Genomic DNA, 22,327 nt, shown 5'->3' on the forward strand with positions numbered 1-22,327 from the left:
CGCTCCCCCCCCCCCCCCCCCCCCCCCCCCCCCCCCCCCCCCCCCCGCCCCCCCCCCCCCCCCCCCCCCCCCCCCCCCCCCCCCCCCAACGCGAAAGGAGGAAGTAAAGTTCGTAATGTGGACTTTGATCAGGAATCGTGACAGAAGCACGAAAAAGGGTGGGCGGATTGCCGTAGTAAGATGCCTCGACGCCTGGACGAAATTTAGAAAGGAGCCCAAAACTTGGATATCATCCGGATCCCTCCGTAAAGAATACCTCATACATAGTCAGACGACGACCCCGCGACCAAGCAGGGCTTGCAGGGCTATGTGCGACAGATATATACCTACCTTAGTACTTACCATCAGAAAGATTAAAGGAACGTGGTCGACCGTGATCTCGGAGGAAAGGCGTGACAAAGGCGTGGGCGAGCAAACAATTCGAGCATCCCGAAGATATGGATGAGGAGATCAGATTTAAAGGACCCTTGAGATCTTCTTAAGTTCTCATCTGAGGTAGCGTCTAATTAGAAGTGCTCTAGCAGTTCTAGTAGAGGTTATTTAGGACTAGGTGTCCCTGGCCCTGACAGCGGTTTATCTTATTTTAGCCTTTAGAATTCTGACTCCGCAGGGTGCCTTTTTTTTCTCGTCCCTTTCGCTTACTGGGTCCAATGGAAAAGCGGACAGGAAACAGCCCTGGTAGCCAAGAGGCTTGCTTCCAAGGTTGTTAAGGCCTTTAGAGCTCTTCGCCTCTCCCTCTCTACCTATGAAGATCTGGTGCCTGGATGATGTTCAACTGTTGCTTCTGTCTCGCAAGACAACCTTATCTTGACACAGAAAGGAGGTGCGCCGTTTCCAGGTTTTCTCTGTTGGCGGTGGGTGAGATTTTTGGATAGGTAGGTACGGTGTGCCTGGTGTGTCTACTAGGCAATATGCCTGTTGTGGCCTATGGTGCCCATCCTTGACGACAATCCGGACGCCACCTCATCCTGCAGAAATGCGGGCGGTGGGTGTGGCGAGCGCCCGATCCATCCCAATACGTCGGATTGCATTTGCCCAGCTCAGTTTGTCGACCAGCTTTAGTTGGCGGCCTTACTTATTTGCCAATGTTTGTAGCACACAATACATCACAGTGCACCCAAGTCGGCCAGAAGAGGAAAGGGAAACATCTATCATCCTTCTCCCATTCTCCCATTCTCCCAATTCCAGAATGACTAGGTACCTACCAGACTACCGTATGCGACACATACGCGATGCGCGGAATGCACGCAATGGCTATTCCTACGTGTGCGTCCACTTCTTGAAAGACCCAGGTCTTGTCCCAGGTGCCGGGACGGGCTGAGAGATGCCCAACGTACGTGATAGTCTGATCAACTTGCCACCTCGATCGTTTCAATGTTGAATATATATATATATATGTATATATATGTACGTATGCATACCAAGCAAGAGGTAAGTCTTGAGTGACAGAGCTGTAACGGTAAAATTCGACTATCCAAATGTTATTGCCGATTATAAGACGATAATACGATGTTGCGATCTGGATGTGGATGCGGATGTGGGCAAAGGTTGAAATTGAATTACTAGGTAGTTGAATTAAATCACTGAAATCTTTAGTAGTATGTAGTACATACATACATATGTAGGTACAAGTCATACTACTATGTATGTACTGGTAGGTACTTATGTACATATCCGATTAAACGAACAAGCTTAAATTTTTCGATGTTGCAGGGATAGGCGATCTTGACTTCACCGTAACGCTGCCTGTGACACTGTTACAGCGGATAAGATAAGCTAAGTTCGGTAGGTGGGATGGTGGAGAATTTTAGATGCTCCGGTAGATCAGTATGTAAAGGCTAGACCTAGATTAGACTAGCTCAATGATTAGTCATATATCGTAGATGGGGTTGCTAGGTGTCAAACCTCGGGTCTTCAACTCTCCATGTTCAAACTACCTACCTGTTAGGTATGGATGTATACACACTGCCATTGTTGACCTGTCTCTCGCCTCATATCGATTAAACATCTCTGGCTAACAGCTAGTAGACTTCTCCCATCTCCCCAGAATCTCCATGGTGTATATGATACACCTTGGTTCGATATCTCTCCGCAACTTTCGATCTCCCATTCCACCTCGAATTGCTTCACCTTTGATAAAACATTGGTTCAGCTCCCTTTCCTACAAAATGGCGCCGCCTAAATCCGCTCTAGATTTCTTAGACTTTGTTAATGCCTCTCCCACACGTATGACCCACGAGCACCTGAACACATGTCTCCGGTCTCTCTCAACTAACCGTCCTCGCCTCTAGCTTACCATGCGGTTCAATCTTCCATTGAACGTTTAGAGAAGGCCGGATTCTCTCCAATTAAAGAGAGAGACAACTGGTCCTCAACTCTCCGACCCGGCGGTAAATATTACATGACCCGAAATGGCTCTACCATCGTAGCGTTTGCAATTGGTGCCAAGTGGAAGCCCGGAAACCCTATCGCGATGCTCGGAGCCCACACAGACTCGCCCTGTCTACGTATCAAGCCCGTGAGCAAGAAGAGCGGAGTCGGATTTATGCAGGTCGGCATTGAGACCTACGGAGGTGGCATCTGGCATTCCTGGTTCGATAGAGACTTGAGCATTGCTGGTCGTGTGTTGGTCAAGGATGGAAAGGGGAACTTCGCGCAGAAGCTGGTTAAGGTCGATCGTCCCATCATTCGCATCCCCACCCTCGCTATTCATCTCGACCGCTCGTCTAGTTTCGACCCCAACAAGGAAACCGAGCTCTTCCCGATTGCTGGTATGGTAGCTGCCGAGCTGAATAGGACAGGCCAGAGTGACACGTCTAAGACATCCGGTTCCGAGGCGGGACCTAACGAAACCTTCCAGCCACTCAAAGAGATCACCGAGCGCCACCACCCGTACATCATCGAGCTGATCGCTGAACACGCGGGGGTGCAGGTTTCGGATGTGGTCGATTTTGAGATGGTGCTCTATGATGTGCAGAAGTCGTGCCTTGGCGGCTTGAACGAGGAGTTCATTTACTCAGCTAGGCTTGATAACTTGAACATGACTTATTGCAGTGTGATGGGACTCATAGAGTCTATTTCCTCCGTCAGTCTCGACAATGAGACCAGCATCCGTTTAATCACCTGCTTTGATCACGAGGAGATCGGCTCGACTTCGGCCCAAGGCGCTAACTCAGATCTTCTGCCCGCTGTCGTTCGCCGTTTGTCTATCCTTGCCGGTGGTCGTCACGGGGATTCCGCATCTGATAAGTCTTGGGAACACGTCAGTTCGGATCCTGACATCGATCTGTCCACTGCTTTCGAGCAGACGATGGCGGCCTCGTTTCTTGTCTCGGCCGATATGGCCCACTCGGTTCATCCCAACTATGTGGGCAAATACGAGTCCAATCATCAGCCTGAGATGAATAAGGGTAAGTCTACCGCGCCCTTGGAAATCTAAATGCCACCTAAACTTCAACTCTAACTCTGAACTATTTTAAAGGTACTGTCATCAAGATTAATGCCAACCAGCGTTACGCCACCAACTCTCCGGGAATTGTACTGCTACAAGAGATGGCAAAGCGTGCGAGCGTTCCCTTGCAGCTTTTTGTGGTCAGGAATGATTCGTCTTGCGGCAGCACGATTGGGCCTATGCTTTCTGCGAAGCTAGGCGTGCGTACTTTAGATTTGGGAAATCCGCAACTGAGTATGCATAGTATTCGTGAGACTGGAGGCACCTACGACGTCGACCACGCGATCAAGCTATTCGGTGCATATTTGTCACACTATTCGGATCTAGAGTCGAGAATCCTCGTTGACTAAACTAGATACCGGTGCATAAAACGAAGCCTATTAGATATGCCTATATGGGTTGTATATGGTAGGGCAGCAGCATAGTTCCATCTTGGAACCTTCATTGCTCGTATATAACTAGGTATGTAGACTAAGATGCCGCCACAAATACACAGATCAAACTATAGTATATAGGAGATATCCTAAAATTGATTGTGGGCATTATAGCCGACGCCCATTGCATATAGAGTTCTAAGTATGTTGCCATCGAAGACTTTTGTCGCTTATTATCATTGTTCAATAGTCAGATCATACTTTGAATTATCATATAAATCTCAGTAGCAGAACCGTAAATAAAATTAGTTCTCTCTGGCAGCGCCTTTTCTCGAATTATCATATAAATACTACATCCCGTTTTCTTTAACAGGCCTTGTCCATTCTTTCACCCTCTAGACTTCTCTTCTGTGTTCACCGAGCGGTTCGCCGTAGGTGAAGGTCAATACTTCTATCTGGTACATAATCGTTACGGTTACCCTCCTTGTATTCAATGCTTAGGTCGATAGCATAGCGAGGGTGACGTGTACATATACTCCCATATTTTTGCTCTACTCCTACCCCCCAGCCTTGCTCAGAACCTGTATTTCATGATCCTTTTGGAAAATTACATCTCATCTCATCTATCAGCTAAGGACTTCAACATACCTTATTTGAAGTCGGCAGAGTCTTCTCTCGAGTAAGCGACTCGGTCGCTCGAAAGCAGTCACTTCAAGACAAGAGTTAGAGCGGCCCCTCCTTCGCTATCCTCCCATTTCTTATTACGTGGAAGTCGATAACTGCTACTCAGCTATGCAAGCCTCAGACATGATTCCGCTTAACCAGGTAGCACATCATCCTCCACCCCCAATGCTAGGCAATGGTACCCAGAGACCGTGGCCAGCACACCGGTCTTTGGGCTTGTGGGACGGTGGGTTTAGCTGGAATCTGAATTGGCTACTCGCTAGACGCAACACCCACGTGCCACAAAAGACGGGGGTTCCGCGCCGAGTCGCTGTCAGGGGGCAAGCGTACGAATACACGGCGTGCGAGAATCTGATCCTGGCATCAAACAACTGGCCTCGACGGAAATGCCAACATGTCCACCCCTTAGTGACGACGGAAGACATGCTCCCCTTCCTCACGCACCCTGACGCTACGCCACCGGTGGCGGTCATACCGCGCGCCACCTACGACGACCAGGCCTGTTCGTTCTGCGGACCCAATCCCGTGCTTCACGACACCCATGTGATATGTCCCTTCCACTTTTACTATCTCATGGGATGCCAGATGCGAGAGAGCATCCAGGTGCTGGACGATTTCCGACACCCTTCTACCGGACGCTACCACTACCAGGGACCTGAACACGTAAAGTGGCTTCGTGGAGTTGTATCTTACCATGAAGCCTCGGAGCGCAGAAAACACGAAGGAATGAGATTGATTCCGTCGCCTCAGACAGACAAGACAGAGACTAGCAGTCCTGATTCGACTTCACAAGGGCCCCAGGTAGACCAATAGCAAAATTGCGTCCAATACGAGGCTAGAAACACCCGAAACTCAAATACACAGCACGTCTGAAGGAAGTAAGGCTCAAGAACATTTCATGATAACGGGGATGTGTCTAACTGCTCTTCTTACATGGCCTGGTTCTTACCATATGTATACCACAATTTCTTGGTTTATTGGGGGGGTAATAGGGTTTGAGGATAAGCAAGCTGACGTTCAGCTATGAGATGATTAGGCTACGTTGGCTTTGATTAAAGGGGAACTTTCTAGCACATAAGCTTACTCGTGGTATTGATGATTTTGTAGGTACCTTTGTATGCATATTACTGAGGGACATTGTAGCGAAGTGAAAGCAGGTCGAGCATGAGCTCACACTGAGGAGCCGCTGGGTATGGCAGTTCGTCAACGCTCATGCCATTGGGTTAGACTTGCTGGTTACGAATTAGATTCAACTCCGTGAAGGGGGATGTGCAGACTCACGGATGAACCCCTTAAATTATTCTAAGATTGCTTTTATTTCGATAATATTGATTGTTTCTCTTTCTGGTACGTTTTACGAGAACCTAAGAGGTATACTCTCAGGATCAAGGAGGTGAGATCATATGATGTTTATTTTCGAGACTCCTCGGTTTTCTGGACATGAACAGGTGCTGGTACTTTCGTCATATATAGCCAAATTTTCACGGTTGATAAGTATACATCGTGAGTATTTTGGGGTTTAAATGTTGGGCGCCGAGGGTAGGCATGGGGAATAGCGTCTATTTGGGCCCTTTAAAAACTAGGATTTGATATTCACCCGTACGTAGGCACACATCAAGGATGAAATTAAAAAGCAGGACAAACAGAGTCTTGCCTCATGTCTTTTATTCATTTGCCGATGGCATCTTGCCATGGCTTAAGACCAATTCCTACGTTCATCTATGGGTAGACAAATACCTAATCAACAAAATCGTGGTTGGTATTGTTGAACCGAACTCCCGTTTATGCAATTACAGAAGATTACCATCGCGGTATCATCTCTCTGCCACCACGCCTTATACTCTCCATGTCGTTTATCTCGAATTACTCAACAGACCCTGTAGGTATTCCGAGAACGACTTCTTGGCCGTAGCCGTAGTCATTGCCCGCAGAAATTCATTTCCATCGGTGCCGAGGCCGGGGAAGAGAGTGGACTGAAGATGTTGTAGGAACTTTTCCCCCGTCTTGAGGTATATAGCTTGCTCCAGCCCAGCGATCTCGTGGAGGACTTGCCTAGCCTGGGCATCCGAAGACGGGTTGAACTGCGGATCGCGCAGGACATCCCAGCATACGGAATGAAATCTGTCGATAAGGAATTGGTCAAACCCGGGGATGACAGGCGAAGGGGATCCGGAAGGGGCCGACGGAGTTGCCGATATGTTGGCCACATCCGGACCGCCCCAGACACCGGCCATCTTCGCAAGCAACCCAAACGATAGACGGCTGGCCGGGAGATTCCCTGAACTGGGTCCGATATCTGTAGCAAGCGCGAGAATGGAGTTAATGAGCGATTCGAAAAAGCCCTGGTTTGCTTCTGACACCAGGACTCCCGCAAGATCGTTGTTTATGATGACAACGACGAACGTCAAATATTCACGACGGAGCTCTGCCAGTTGGATCTCGTCGTCAGTACCGTTGATTGGCTCCGAAAGGCCGCCGAATACTCTTTGCAATAGAGGTGTTAGTAACTGATTGAGGACATCGTAGATTTCCGTCTTAAAGCCGTAAACGACTTGGTCGAGTAGGCGGAGGAACATGGCCATTTCATCCTTCGACGAACTTCTAGACAAGAGTCCGTCAATCCATTGAGGGAGCTGTGGGAGTACAGCAGACCCCAACACACCAAGCAGGCGCGAGAAGGCCGATCTGCAAGCAGTGCGAATTTCGGACGAGCTGTTAAGTTCGCTAAGCGCAATCAAGATAGCTTCAGCGGCCCGGGCAAACTCGTCAGACAGCGCTTTTGCCGGAGGTGGTCGCTGATTCGCAGAATTCGCACCAGGTGTCCAGTCTGAAAAACCGTGCGCCAACGTGCCCAGAGCCATGATGATGTGGTGGATCTGAAGGATGGCTTGAGCATCTCCGGCCCTGGCCCTAGGGAGGTGCTGCTCCATGTCGGCGAATAAAGGGTCCATAACAGAGCGGGCATATAGTGCTTGCTTTTCGATGGGGGTAGAAGCCGTGGAAGAAATGCAACCGATGGCTTCAAATAGGTAAAGCTGGCTAGCGAAAACAGCATCTGCTGAATTGTCCGTCTGATCGGAAGACATGTCGTCGTCAGCATCTTCCCCCGGTACTTCCGCGTGGATGGGCAGGAGATCCCCGATCGATTGGATGACAGTCTCGGCTACGTTGCCTACTTGTGCTCTTAGATGCTTCACGAAGCGATGAAATAGGTACCATGAACGTGTACGGATCCTGACGTGTTCGTGGTGGACAAGGCGCACAAAGTTCTCGAGAACTTGACCTATCAAAGCACTTTGACTCTCGAAAAAGGCACAGTAACGGACGCAGATTTCCATGTAGTGCAATAGGATCGCCGGGTGTGGGAAATTTGCGATTCCTAGTTGAATTTCTTGTTAGTATAGCAACTCGACTAGGCATTAAGAATTTGACATACCGGATTGTACCATCTTGGTCATCATCGCCACGAGTCTCTCGGATGCAACTGGTGAGGCCTGGTTTTTGGCCCCTAACCCCTGATTAGGCATCGCAAGCTCTCCAAACAGAAACATCTCATGTAGAGCCAGGTCGACGTCTCTCCAATCCATTTGAGAACCTTGCTCGTCTAGGGTTTGGAAAGTATTCGCAACGAGATTCGACAGGACATCGACGTAGAGATTCTGATCTACCACCGCCACGGTCTTCTGGAGCACCTGGAGTCTCTTTCTCAGCTCCTGGAACTCTGCCTCGTCCGTCTGCTCGTCCTCGCTTCCCCAAGAGGAGGTCTCGTCATAGCGCATCTTCATAATAATAGCGTTCAAGATCGGCGGCAGCGTCTCGGAAAAGGAAGCGGGGAGTTCGGAGAGCTTGCGGAAATAGGCCAAGACGTCAGTCAAGGAGGGTATAACAGTAGAACAGATCTCGTCATATTCGTCGGAGAAAAATCGCAATAGAAGAGGTATGAAATCGTGGAGTAGCTGGTTCGATTTAGCTCTAGTGGTATCGTCAGTCGACCGGTCTTCTAAAACTCGGACTATATCGGCCATAACAGTGTTGACTAATTTGGCGACAGCCTCAGCTAGATCGGTGTCATATTGAGGGGTTCCTTTGAATTCGTTCAAGGGAGGGCTGGCGATGAGTTGGGATATGATGTTTTGTAGGTTGAGAAACGAAATCATCTCCGTCTTGTCAGCTGGACGCATCTTCTTGCCGACGATTTCGGTAAAGGCCTCGACGGCGGCATCACGGACCTTGTCCTCACCGCCGGACTCGTTGGAGCGGCCGACTAGCGGGAGGATCAAGCTCAGCATACCATCATTGATAATAAGAGATATGTCAATCCAGCCAGCCCATTTACCAATAACCTTCAGGGTCATCTCAACAATGCCGTCGTTCTGATTGCCGTACTGGGCAAGAAGATCCTGCCACGACTGGGCTACCTTCCCGACATCGCGTGCCCGCAGCAGATCTTTCAACTCGGTATGGCCGCGAGCCTGGTTGTCCTGGCGCACGAGGAGGACATCGGCAATCTCGTCGTGGATGGAGCCAAGGATGCGCAGGTAGAGAATAACACCGGCGACATTGTCGCGTTGGCCACTCCCTGGGAGAATTGTCAGAGCTAAGAAGTCATCGATGAAGGTCTCCCAGCCCTGTTTATAGAGGGAGACGAAGAGTAGGGTAAGAGTTTGAGTGAGTTTGTTCTGTAAGCTAGAAGAGTCTGTCTGGGAAGGCTGGCTGGTGCCATAGGTGGATCGCACGTATCCTAGGAGGGCATCTCTAAGGCCGAGTAAGCTCCCAGTGTCGAGCGACTGCACGAGGATGGCATTGTTGACTATTTCGAGGCTGACAAGTCGGACGACCTCAGACGGCCTCGGGGTTCTAGTGAAGAGGCCGACACAAACTTGCCATGCTTGTGGATCGGCACGCAACTGATTTAGGTAATCAAAAGCTTGACTTTTTAGGGCTTGGTCGGAGGTAGGATTCCATGCAATCTCGATGGCATTCTCGATCTAGATCGAGGCGTAAATTAGTTTCCACGGAAAGAAATAGACAGGCAGATAGGCAGATAGGCAGATGGGATAAAGAAATGGAATATACCTGAGATTCCATCTTGTTAAGATGCTGGATCCAAACCCTTCAACTGTGCCCAAGCTGTGTATATCAAGTACCAACTATGACAAACGGCGACGACGATGATGGGGTAACTGCAGATTCATGCAGCATGCTGCTTGACCATGGTCGGTGTGAAAGAGGGTACAAATGATGTTTGACTTTCCAACTATGATTTGACTCTGAAAGGTATGGGGTACGACGCAGTTCAAGGACAAATAGCGGTGATCGTGTGCGGTATCGAAACGAGGTTGATAAGTTGATAGGTTGATAAAGTCGACGTTTTTTTTTAGGTTCAAAAATAGGTATAAATTCAGTCATAAAAAAAAAGACGGCATTCATTGTGCCTGCCCGCATCCCACCTGTGCTCATCTCCCCACCTACTCGATTTAGCGTTAAACCGTTCTACACGTAAACTTTAGGCAGGCGGTCAGCCCGGTCATTTGCAAAATCCCAATAACCCTGAAAGACAAATGCGTTAAATACATATAACACCGAAATATATGAAATTGGAAATATGATATGCGAAAATCGAAAAGATGCCTCGGTCATTCTAAATCTAGTCTAATCTAGTCTAACATATGTACCTACCTCTAAGTAGTACTTGACCTCTATCAAAATATCAGGTACCAGGATATCGTGGATGTATAATACTTTAAAATACACGCCAACCGAATTCACGCTCTTGATAGTATCCCCTTTTCATAGGGGAATATCACGGATGCATGTGACAAAAAGACCTCCACGTGTCCATCTCCAGATCAATGAAACTCGACCGAGCCGTTCAACCGCATGCAGCTGTTCATTAATATGGCACACCGCTAGACCAAGCCATCATTCGAAATCCATCCTGGAACCCTGCGGGAACTAGTCGAATCAGTTTATTCTCATCTTCAAACCTTCAAACCTATGATTCTCAAGAAACATAAATGAGGTGGGATAAGAGTTTAGAGCCCATTGTCCAGAGTGAAAATGAGACACAACCACTCCAAACAGGAGGCAGCGAGTCGGAAGCCCCCGGTGTACCAAAAAGTATGGATTGATACCGAGTCTCTGCGCTTCTGTACAACCCGTCGAGTCAACATATCCATTGGAGATGAATGACTGGACAATATCTGCCCATACTACCCCTTGGCTGGAGTAACCTATCGTTCTGTGATATCTTGGCTTGACGCACGTTGTATCGGCATCTGGCCCCCAATATTCTGGCTCACGAATCGATCATCGTTCTTATTGCGGACATGAAACGGACAAGCTTTTGACGGGTACCAGGCTGAAATCACCGACCACACTATATATATATAGAGAGAGAGAGGCTTGCTTGATCACACCGCGCCGGGCCTCTGGCGTCGGAATGGTCGAACCAGAACGTAGCAATGTTGCCCACCCATTGTTGGTTCATAGGACTCCGTCAGTGCAAGTTCGGAACGATTCGGTGGATTTTGTCAGAAAACTGCTTCGAACGCCCGGCTACTCGGCTTATAGATCCCTAATTTCAGACTCGAGGAAAATCCGTGAGGCAGTTAGGTTGTAACGACTTGTATTGAACTCGAAACGGAAGCTATCAGATGTTCGTCAGTACCAACAAGCCGATCACCAAAACTCTTCCAATGTCTCTCGTGTTCAATGAGGCTCATAATAACGACGATAAAAATGAAACAAAAGGCTAGAATCGCCTCAAAGTCAATGACAATATTGTCGTTTAGCATCAGGGCTTCTTTTTGACCATTCGTGTAGTATACCGTCATCACTTTTTACCGCTTCAATTCTGGTATACAATCGTTTGAAGGAAACGCTCATCTGGACTTGCATATGCTCAATGGGAGGTCTTGTTTCGTTAGGACGCCGGATCCGCGATGCTAGAAGATCCCCGATAGCACCTCCAAATTCGCAAGTTTCCAAGGTTGCGGTCGCTCTGGATAGTTTCGCACACTAATTGTATCATTAGGGGATCGTCCATAGATTAGGTTCTCACCTGGCTACATCTCGATACTTGTGGATTCGTCAAAGCTTCGATAGAAACGATATCGATCATGTCGCCATGGAACCAAGCTTGGCATTGGTAGTTCAAGAGACGGGGAGGCGCCATGACATATATGACATAAATGAAAGAGTAGCAATCCATCAGCTCATAAAAAGAGATTGAACAACGGATCGGTCGGACAATCCGGTAGGGGAAAGGCACAATAAGACCGAGATTTGACCAAGTTTAATTAAGCAGATCACGGTCTCCTTTTACTCCATGACCCACAAGGCACACCTAAGCTGCTAAGCTGCTAAGAAAAGTAAGCTCTTCCCAAGAACTGGGGACGATCCCGAGCTCATCTAAGCGAGCAACTAACAGGCACTTAAAGGTCTGAGCACACTGGCCGAGCCACATGTCAAGAGAGACACGCAGGACGCGGCACCGTTCAAACCGTTCTAATTAAAGCCAAGCACGTTTCGCCTAGCAAAAGATTTAGCTGGCGCCAACCGAAGGATTAGGTACAACGGATGCAGATCGAGAAACATGACGACACCTTACATACATCACAGCGTAGAATTTGTCCCTTGATAGGTTTGTCTGGTTGTGAGTGGTGAGACATGATCGATATCCACCTCGGTACTGGGCTCTCTGTCTCTTCGCCCGAACCGCCCGAAACGAGTTAGAGGTGCAAACATTCTTTAGGTATTCGAATATCACATCAAAATCCTCCGGTTGCCTTTAAGCATAGGTAAATATACGGCAATATCTTAATAAACTACCTAGGCAATTGCTCTACACTACTACATATATACGTAGTACTAAGAGCAGGAGTATTGGAATCCCGCAGGAGGAGCACTTGTATGAACGGGAAGGTAATCAATCTATGGTCTTGGCGAAGCACTTGACCCGATTTCTATCTCGGTTGGTTCTGTTCGGTAGGTAAAAAACTGTGGGCTTCCTTTGGACCCTCTTTAGCTCCAGTGATGAATCCACATGGGTAGGATCGTCAGGGAGAAATTGTCGAGGACTATCTTTTACCAACTGCGCCACTCCCCCTCCCAGTTTCGACAGTTACCCAAACGAGTCAGTCACTCAGTCACTTCTATTACTTTGTAAATGAGCCATTGATCCAATGCCCAATGAACGGTGTTGACGACTGGACGACTTAAAGGAGGGTTTGAGGCGAATTATCAGGTGATTGCAAGGCGGGCGTCTATTTTGCCTCCAGCGTCTGTTTCTTCAAATACATACATCCATACTACTGGCATTATGTAGGTAGGTAGGTACATAGTGATCCTGCCGGGCTGCCGGTGAGGGCGAACATTTGTGTTCCTGCATTAGTGGGCATTTGCAACGCTGGGATGCATGGGGACGCAGATTTGCCGCCACCGACAGAGGCTTAAGGGAGAGAGGGAGAACCCTGAAGAGCAAACATCGGACGAACGAGTCGGCGGGGCGCCACAGGGGAAAACCCACCTATTAACCTAATGTACCTACACATATCGCGCATAGTACGTATGTGCGTGCGTGTATCACCACTTTCAATATCTACCTACCTAGTATTACCAACAACTCCCTCCTCTTAGCACGCGAAACTTCCGAGATCATCGGAAGCGCATCCATAACGCACCTATGTACACAGCTACACTATTACTATGTAGCCCAGTGTAGCCGTAGTTTCGTTGGGATGTAGTCTGCGAGTTTACGAATCTGCTTCTTTCACGGCCGTCGGGAGTGCTAGGAAATACAAAGCGGTGATACCTTTTTCGACTTTCTTTTCTAGGATATTCTATCTATATCCTGGCAGCCTGGGTCTTGTTCCTATTGTGGCTATTCTTTCATATGTACGCGAAACGGCTAGTTCTATTAAACACTAGCCTCATCTTCCTCATAATACACGACAGGATGTCATCATTTTACACCATCAATGCTTGTTTGCCGATGATGTCCGGAAGAGCCAATCTGATCCTCTAAAAGTGCTTTCTCGGTGGTACTTGGCTCCGCTATATTTTAGATCCCAGTCCAGCTTCTAAGTGGCTATGATTGTCGTCTTTTTGCGGAGAATAACCCTTGCGAGCATCCGCCGTCTACGAATCAGTCATCGATCTATCCATCACCCTCACTTTTTGGTTAGGTCCTAGCTCGCTGAAACGCTGAAACGATATCGTCTTGCATGGCCATTCAGCCATTGTACTACGCAAATGCTAGGAAAAAGAAAGAGAGGCCACCAAAATTAGTAGTTTGGAAAATTGGGAATAGGTATGCGTCGGTAAGCTTGGGAGAAGTATTCCAAAGATTCCTTTTTTTTCTTCTTCTTCTTCTTGTTTTCTTCAGAGGATTCTCAGGTTGTCCCATTGAGAGACCGGCTCTTGTCCTTTCTCACAAAGGAACCTTCCCCCCCTAGTCCTTCTCGAAGCCCTCAAAGCAACCGAAGCAACTAAGGGACAAGAGGGAATGGGGGGTTCCCGTTGTCAAATTAGTTGTCAAGCCGAGTGGAGCAGACTTCCATTGCCCATTTCGACATACCCCAGTTGTCTATAACGTCTCCCTAACCCACAACCTCCACCGCCGATGTGCTTCCCTAAACCACCCCCTCGTCCCTGGACACAGCCCTGGACGCGCTAGCTCAAAGGTCGATGGAGATTCCTATTCTGTTTAATTTCCCAACTTGCGAGGATCGTCCCCTTTCGGGAAATCCTTTGTGCTCGTCATCCTATTAATACTCGACCGCCTCTCCATCATGTCCACACTTCTTCTTTTTTCCCTTCTCCAGCCAAAAAGCCATCACCGCAACTCTAGTCACTTGACTCCAGCTTTGACTTCGGTCGTCCACTCTTTCACAACGCTATAAGCTTGCAGCTTTATCACATTCTTTTTCACTTCCCAAAACAAACATCTACCATTTTACGTTTCTAAACGTACAATATCAAAACATATTCAAGATGCGTTTCACCGGAGCTGTTTTCTTCGCTGGCGCCGCCATGGCCGGTAGCACTATTTACTCGACCGACTTCGTGACCATCACTTCGTGTGCTCCTACCGTCACCAACTGCCCGGCCAGGTCCACCGTGACCTCCAGCACCGTCTACCCGGCCTCCAGCACTGCCGTTTCCAGCGCTGAGACTTCTCCCGCTGGTGGCTACCCCACTGCTGGTGTTCCGGCCCCCAGCAGCAGCAGCGTCCCCGTTGCTAGCAGCTCTGCCACTGCCCCCGTTTCTAGCAGCTCCGCTCCCGCTTTCAGCAGCAGCATTCCCGCTCCTGTTCCCAGCAGCTCTGCTCCCTCCAACGGCACCGTTCCCGGTTACCCTACCGGCCCTGCCCCCTCTGCGAGCGTCCCCGTCCCGGCTGCCAGCTCTCCCGCCAGCTCTGCTTCCGAGTCCTCTCCCGCCGGTGGCTACCCTACCGGTGGTGTTCCCTCGGAGTCTGCTCCCTACCCTACCACCACTAAGGTTCCTGAGCAGCCCAGCTACGCCACCTCGGTGATCCCCGTCACCTACACCACCTGCGTGCCCACCACCACCGTCAGCTACTCGACCATCACGGTCAGCCCCTCTGCCCCCGCCGGCACTGGTGTTCCCTCTGTCCCTGGTGCTCCTTACCCCACCGGCTCGTTCACTCCCTCGTAAGTACCTAGATCCCGCAAAACAGAAGATCGTTCTATATCTGAGCAAACCAATGGCTAACTAAACCCGCCCAGTGCCCCCGTCTCTCCCTCTTACCCCACTGGCAGCCCCATCCCCACTGCTGGTGCTTCCACCGTCGCCGGCTCTGGCCTCTTTGCGGCCATCGTCGGTGCCGCCGCCCTCTTCTTCGCTTAAGCGACCAAATTTCTTGGTTTTCTGTGTTAATGATTCAAAGCCGGGATAATATGGCAAATTCAGTGTGGCAATCATGAGGCGTGAACGTAACGGTTCCGGTTGCATATGTACTTAATTCCTAATTGTATTTATGGGCCTCGGATGCCTACGACAAAACCAACTTCATTCGGAGTTCATATTTGCAAAGCTCTAGAAACGAACAAACCCAATCGTCTTTTTTGTTTCTCTTCGGATCGTGAATGTTAGGTACCTGTTTTCCCCACGTAATTCCAGGCGAGTTGAGTGTTTGTTTTGACTTGTTGGTGTGGTTGATCGTTAATTTGACCCCTGGATGCGTAATTTCCGATCCTTGTTTGGGATCATCGTGAATATTCCGACCTTGGCGAGGCGCGGTTAGCTTGCGCGTGGCCGGGAAATTAGTGGATGTGGTAGCCACTTTGATTGGCTGTTGTCTCCCTCCGTCGGTTTTGCAGTTATTTTGCGAGTAACGTCACACTTCGCGCGCACATTTGGGCTGCTGAAAACCTCGTGGAACTAACATCGGCATACCTTTCTCCCCCTTAATTCTTGTTAGTGCGCGGATTTGACGATTAATTTGCACGTCAGAACCACTACAAGCCTCCACCAAACTTTCCTCTAGCTTCACCCTATCCACGTAAAGTTCACCATCCTTACTGTCCGAATGGTTACCTATGCTCTTACTCAAACCCATCCGAAGACATCAGGATCGGTCAATGATGCACCCCAAAGAACTCTCCTCTCCGTTCACTTACATTGAGTGTGAAAGCTTGACGCTTAAGCACTCGCCGAGCTCTAGTATCATGCCTCTCAAATTCGAGGTCAGTCCTAAGTGATATTGTCTTTTCAGCTCTAATATTCAATAAAAAGAGCATCGCCGTATATCTGGTTTTTATTCAGCCAGAATACCTATTACTACCATTATTTCGTTCTTGTCTATGACCGCCATCTTATTCTATGGCTATTGCAATCCACCGGTTTAGTACAACGAAACATGTCGCACATATACGACCTATTTCTGGTCCCGGAAAAGCTGTTGCTGTCTTGTTATGACTTGATAGAACCTGGCCTAGGATAGCTCTATCTTCTGCTAATGTTGCCAGACGTATAACAGATCTCAGTATTCAGTTGACTTTACTGGTTTTGTAGTCCCGTTTTTATCACTTGGTAGAACGGTTGTTAATTCCAATTCCGAAACCAACGACGGTTACCGATTACTTGGTATGGATGTGTCGCATGAGTCAGAACACGCGAGTGCGACAGTCTCAGCCCTATCCGTCATGTCAGCTAAGCCTTAAAAACAACCTTGGAAGCTTCCAGCCGTCGAAGACCACGATAGTAACAAGACTTAGGTATATCTAATATTTAATACATTTTCGCATTCGCATATATCTATTGCTCTATATCATCCCACACGCAATCCTACCGTCCGCGGGTTTCTTGGTGCACCATAGACATGTCATCATCACAAACACGATAATTATTGTCGCTAAGCGAATGCGAGGGTTTCATTCTTGTGATTGGTCAGATGATCCATACTTGGCCTATATCTCACATCCTATGCATGTGTATAGGCAACGACAATGTCTATGGCTATCGCTGTTGGTCTGCTACAATCGTTGCTCCGAGTCTATCAGAAAGCATCGCATACTTAGGTGGCTATGCTTTACTCCTCCCAGAATTCACCCGATGACGAATACCGCATCTGATCGTAGCTGTGCTCAGACTCAGTCTTCTTAGCGGAGGAATCTCGTAACGGGTTCGTTGAGAATGGGTCTGTATTTTTGTATTGATGTGTCTAGACGTCGTTTGTGGAACGGTATAAATGGGCGCCGATGTCCTAGCATGAGTGTTCCGATATGCGTCAAGCTAAAAAGTCACACGTATTATATCTATTTCCCATCTACTCCATAGAAAAGTCCAATCAACAATGAGTAATATACCCCTTATACCTTTTGGCCCAGATGCTACATGTACTCTGGACCTGTGCCCCCTGGAGATGTCTGTGCTGCAATACCGTCCATCACTCGCCAGCAGCATCGCTTTTATCTGCATCTTTTCCTCCTTGTTACTTATTCACGGTATCCTCGGGTTCCTCTGGAAAAGCTGGTGGTTTCTAGGCTGTACGACGGTAGGGTGCGTGACCGAGATAATCGGCTACGCTGGACGTGTGATGCTTTTCTATAACCCATTCAGCTTTGCTGGATTCATGATGCAGATTAGTACGTCCTTTCGTCTTAGTTACATTACATGCAGCCCTCTTACCGATATATTCCCACATCTAACCTTGTATTCGATAGTTTGCATTGGTTCCGCTCCCGTCTTCTACTCCGCGGCGATCTATGTGACGATGGCGAAGATCACTCAGAATCTCGATCCTTCCCTATCTCGAATTAAACCAAAGCTCTACTATATTGTCTTCATCTTATCCGATATATTTTCCCTTACGTTACAAGGTGTTGGCGGGTACGTAGCTCATCTCTGTTCTCAGCCCACGCTCCTGATATCCGTTAGAGGTCCTCTCTGAACGTCGCCACTGAACTCCAATAGCTATGACCACGTATAAAATAAGATCTGCTAACCCTAACATGTGATATAGAGGACTGACAACGTCGAGTTCGGGCCAAAATCAGGCGGCAGTCGACCTAAGTCTAGCCGGACTAAGCTTCCAAGTATTCTCCATGGTCGTCTTTTGTGGCCTTCTCGCCGACTACATGATCCGATATTCAAAGAGAATAACGCGTGGTATTACCAGCACTCGCTTAAAGCTCTTCTTGATATTTCTTACCGCCGCGGTTCTGCTTATTCTAGCACGATGCGGATACCGAGTTGCTGAACTGAGCAATGGGTATACTGGGGGTCTGATCCACAACGAACCCCTTTTCATTGCGCTTGATGGAGTTCTCATTGTCTTGGCCGTTCTTGCATTATGCATTGGGCATCCCGGTTTTATATTCTCGCCATCCAAGACAGGATTCAAAGCCTCCGAGATCTCAAGTGAAGATGGGATTGTACTTCAGAACAAATAAACCTGTCAGAGTTAATTTTAATATGACTAGGTGTTATATGAATCTATACTAGCAAACCAGGGGCGAGTCCAAGACTTACATAGGAGAACCCTATTAATACATACCACTTGATAGATAGGTATCTTACTTTTCCTACGATAACTTTACAATTCCGTTCCTTGAGCATGACGAGAAAGTACTACAAGGAAGCAGAGCCCAAGGGCCCATCTCAGATGAGACGGAACTTAGCTGTTGCTTGTATATAATGATATATTAAACTGCTATTCAAAGTATGCTAGAATCACATCACATGGTTCCCCTAAGCTGCCAGTGCAACTCAGTCTCTATTAGGACCAATTTCTAGCCAATGCTACTTATCAACTTCCAGGATATATATAGTCTTATCCTGATAGCATGGATAGGAGCCTTGGAGATGAGAGAAAATGCGTGATAGGGACGTTTCAAGCCAGGCGCGTCTAGGTGTAGTAATTAGGTATGACATACGGTAATATGCCTAGTCGTATGAAGGCTGTAAAGAGCATCGCTCAAGAGAGCGTCAACGCAGTGGTATGTTCATTAGGTATATTTAAAGATTAGGAAATTAATATTCAAGAGTTGTGTATCTTCTGGTATCTAGACGTAACTACCCATTGCCCAAGATTACCAAGTTTTACCTATGCCTGTAAATGCGCCAAAGTTCACCGCCTTGTTTTTCTAATGGAGAGAAACCCTATTACCCATTATCCGGATTATCGGAGTTCGTGACTGTCATAATCAAATGAATCAAGCTTTTGTAAAATCTATTCTTCCCCTTTCTTCTCTCGCTCTTCCTGGGGACCTCCGCTTGGCGGCGGTCCGCCCTGGTGTGTCCCTGTCCGCATCCGGACTAGGACCTCGGCCGCCTCGGCGGCATACTTGCATCTCATCCGGATGGCACCGCCGTACTTATAAAACAAGAACGGGAATGGCAGGCAGGCTAGGGCGAGAAACGCGGGAACGCAGCTAGCCCAGTGTATGCCTAAATTATTGTACATAGCAGTCGTAAATAGGGGGAACGCGGCGCCGAATATGGATCGTAGAACGGAGTTTGCGGCGAGGGCCGATGCTGCGTAGATGACATCTGCTTCCATGTTAGATACAGCTCTAATACAAGTTGGTGGGAATTTGTGCGGCGCTTACATGAATCGATGAGATAGTTCATCAGACTTAAGAAGACTAGAACTAGACCGGAGGCAAAGAAAGCCGAAGCGATAATAGACACGATCCAATGAATGTTAGGACCGTTCGTCCATGCGAACCAGAATAGTCCTATTGGGAGTAGTACGGAGCCGATCAAAGCAGGCGGTAGTCGTGCTTCGGCTGGGGCATTGCCCTGGTGCGCAGCCGCAGTCTTCGCATATCGCTTGTTGTCGTAGACGCTGTAAGCAACCGAGAACAACATTCCGACGGCAATACCCAGGAAGGCTAGGCCGCCAACACCTGGGGACCACCCACGGTATTGTTGGTAGACGATGGGGAACGCGGCAAACATCATGTATAAGGTTCCGCTGAAAACAGGAAGAGTTAGCATCTTCTTTCATATTCCCTTATCATACTCAAAATAAGCTTGGGGGGGTAAGGTAATACATACTATACAATAGCCATGTACAGAGACGTTAGAAGAACAATAGGTTCGCGGAAGAGCAGAATCCAGGGCCTAGACAAGGCAATCTTGAATTCGCGGCTCACGGTCTTCCTGGGCTTGCCAGCATCCATCTTGGATACGTAGACCTTTCCCGTCATCTTGGACAGCTTCTCCGCCCGTCTTCGGAGGAGGATAGGGGCGTACGTCTCGGGGATGGCGAAAGTACAGATGATCCAAAGGAGTCCGGTAAAGCAAGCCATAAGACCTTCAACCTATTTCAGTGACGGCAAGTCAACAAATGTTTCTCCTTGAAGGATTGAGTTGTAACCACGTACCCATCGCCATCCTCCCCCTACACCAAGAAAACCGCCGACGATGGGACCTATAGATGGACCTAAGAAAGGGGCCTAGACACGGTCAGAATTAGTTCTTGGATTTTTGCCCCTTTCTGATATGATTTAACCTAGATCCCTGATCATAGGTATCAGATTAAGTGAAATACGTACAGTAGCAAACAAGGCGGTTGCTAAGCCTCGTTTCGCAGCGGGGAACATGTCGGCAATTACACCGCCGGAATTGGTTAAAGGCGAGCTTCCAATCGTTCCAGCGAAGAAACGGAGGATGATGAGCGTCTGGATATTCGGGGATCCCGCCGCACCGGCGTTAAACGCCGTCAGACCCATATACTACAGTAACTACATTAGCAACTCTTCATAGTGGGCTATCAAGGAGCACTACATGATGAGGAAGAAGATTGAGGGTTTCCACTAACATACCGTAAAGAAGAATAGTATCTGTCTTCCATACATTTCCGATAGCGGTGCCCATATCAGCGGTCTTTGAGAAGAGCATTAGCTAGTGAACAATGCTAGGGTCGTGCGGGTCAGAATCAAGTGCTTCTACATACCCTATTGCAAATCCGATAACGAATAGGGAGACGCCCAAGATTGCGACCTCTTCGCTGATCTTAAATTCTTTAATGACTTCACTGATGCCGCCCGTATAGGCGGTCGAGACGAAAGTGACGGCAAGGACGGCGATAGCCTGCATGGCAGTGATACACCATTTCTTCAGTTCCGAAAACTTCATCGGGTTCTTAGGATCATCGGGAAGGAAGTCGACTACGAAAGGTTCTTCGACGGTCCCTTCGCCCCTGTAATTCCACGCCAAAACCGCAGGAGAAACGCCGTCTAGTTCGAATTGTCGTTTGAAGTACGGTAAGTGACTGCTAGGTTTCTGTGATTCGACATCACGCTCGTGCTCGGTCACCGTAGCGGACGACTCCGAAGAGGACTCCTCCGGCGACGACATGGTGGAGAGGTGCGTAACAATCTCTACGAAAAAAGGTATACGGAGAGGCTGTAAGGTGAGATGAAAAGTTTAAGAGAGAGTATTAAATATTGTCATGAAGCTGAGATGGGACGGTCACAGCGACCCTTGAGTGATAGGCATGTAATATACCTAGTATGATATGGATACTATCCCTCGGAGTTTTTCCTGTCGATGTAACCCACGCAGCTATGTAGGTAGGCAATATGACAATATATAGGTTTCTTTGTCTTCGGAAACGGCCCTTGGTTCTTATTTGTATCTGACATGTATCTGACAGTGAATCGGCACTTCGGGGTTCCACGCGTTTTTGGATTATGCGATGCCATTGTTACGAAGCAAACGCCCTTGTGTACCTACGTAGGCTACCTAAGGCTACCTCTATCAGGTATGTAGGGTTCTTATGCAATGCAATGTGATACAGAAGGAACTTACCGAATCCCGTCTCTTCAGCTGCCGTGCTCCGTGGCCGTTTGAGTCCGGGCACGAACTTCATGAGTACCTGGGTACTAGCTTAGATAGGCATTTCTCTGCTGGTATCTGTTGGTGATGGGGGTAGAATATTGGGTCTTACGTGTGAGATGTTGGAGAGTACCACAGTCCAGCATGGTCGAAAGTATTGTCCAAATTGGTGACATAAGATATTCACGGTCGAGCCAATGGCTGAATAGTCACAATCCCGAATAAGTCACTAGCCGGTTAAGGTTGCGGATAGTACCTACTGTGTATGTACATACATACATCCATATACTAATAGTGCTACTATACAAGCCATTAAGCCCATAAGTAAGCGTTTGTGACAGGTCCTTAAAAAGACCCACCCGACCCAAATTAACGGGTATGGTGGAGCTTTACAAAGAAGGAAGCAGGGAAGTTCGACCAGCTGCCGGGCCTTGTACAAACCCGGACCGAGCTGTCGATGTCACCGTGTAGCCGTGTCGATGCTAGATATTGGGCATTGAAGAAT

At 48.3% G+C, this 22,327-nt stretch overlaps 6 protein-coding genes across 6 annotated transcripts; 4 read left to right on the forward strand and 2 right to left on the reverse strand.

Annotated features, from left to right (window-relative positions):
• Positions 1–1,926: 1,926 nt before the first annotated feature.
• F4807DRAFT_438408 (peptidase) lies at positions 1,927–4,167 on the forward strand. The gene is made up of 3 exons (XM_047999119.1): positions 1,927–2,226; positions 2,292–3,410; positions 3,482–4,167. Exons 1-3 carry the CDS (start codon positions 2,055–2,057, stop codon positions 3,799–3,801), a joined length of 1,611 nt encoding a protein of 536 aa, XP_047851069.1. The 5' UTR covers positions 1,927–2,054; the 3' UTR covers positions 3,802–4,167.
• A 436-nt stretch (positions 4,168–4,603) lies between these two features.
• F4807DRAFT_470026 (uncharacterized protein) lies at positions 4,604–5,322 on the forward strand (the record flags this gene model as incomplete). Its single annotated transcript, XM_048002777.1, has 1 exon — positions 4,604–5,322. Exon 1 carries the CDS (start codon positions 4,618–4,620, stop codon positions 5,320–5,322), a length of 705 nt encoding a protein of 234 aa, XP_047851070.1. The 5' UTR covers positions 4,604–4,617.
• A 1,040-nt stretch (positions 5,323–6,362) lies between these two features.
• F4807DRAFT_453317 (Xpo1-domain-containing protein) lies at positions 6,363–9,597 on the reverse strand (the record flags this gene model as incomplete). The annotated part of the gene is made up of 3 exons (XM_048000442.1): positions 6,363–7,888; positions 7,946–9,497; positions 9,586–9,597. 3 exons carry the CDS (start codon positions 9,595–9,597, stop codon positions 6,363–6,365), a joined length of 3,090 nt encoding a protein of 1,029 aa, XP_047851071.1.
• Positions 9,598–14,221: 4,624 nt separating this feature from the next.
• F4807DRAFT_224439 (uncharacterized protein) lies at positions 14,222–15,739 on the forward strand. The gene is made up of 2 exons (XM_047994097.1): positions 14,222–15,185; positions 15,261–15,739. Exons 1-2 carry the CDS (start codon positions 14,506–14,508, stop codon positions 15,379–15,381), a joined length of 801 nt encoding a protein of 266 aa, XP_047851072.1. The 5' UTR covers positions 14,222–14,505; the 3' UTR covers positions 15,382–15,739.
• A 1,541-nt stretch (positions 15,740–17,280) lies between these two features.
• F4807DRAFT_438420 (RTA1-domain-containing protein) lies at positions 17,281–18,800 on the forward strand. Its single transcript, XM_047999120.1, has 3 exons — positions 17,281–17,621; positions 17,700–17,865; positions 17,999–18,800. Exons 1-3 carry the CDS (start codon positions 17,330–17,332, stop codon positions 18,426–18,428), a joined length of 888 nt encoding a protein of 295 aa, XP_047851073.1. The 5' UTR covers positions 17,281–17,329; the 3' UTR covers positions 18,429–18,800.
• Positions 18,801–18,889: 89 nt separating this feature from the next.
• On the reverse strand, positions 18,890–21,948 carry F4807DRAFT_438428 (MFS general substrate transporter). Its single transcript, XM_047999121.1, has 7 exons — positions 20,939–21,948; positions 20,808–20,868; positions 20,538–20,717; positions 20,367–20,438; positions 20,038–20,303; positions 19,587–19,954; positions 18,890–19,527 (listed from the first exon to the last, which is right to left on the reverse strand). The coding sequence occupies exons 1-7, from the start codon at positions 21,340–21,342 to the stop codon at positions 19,208–19,210; spliced, it is 1,671 nt and encodes a 556-aa protein (XP_047851074.1). The 5' UTR covers positions 21,343–21,948; the 3' UTR covers positions 18,890–19,207.
• Positions 21,949–22,327: the final 379 nt, after the last annotated feature.

This window comes from Annulohypoxylon truncatum (assembly GCF_022578515.1).
Source record: "Annulohypoxylon truncatum strain CBS 140777 unplaced genomic scaffold F4807scaffold_33, whole genome shotgun sequence".
Lineage (NCBI taxonomy): Eukaryota > Fungi > Ascomycota > Sordariomycetes > Xylariales > Hypoxylaceae > Annulohypoxylon > Annulohypoxylon truncatum.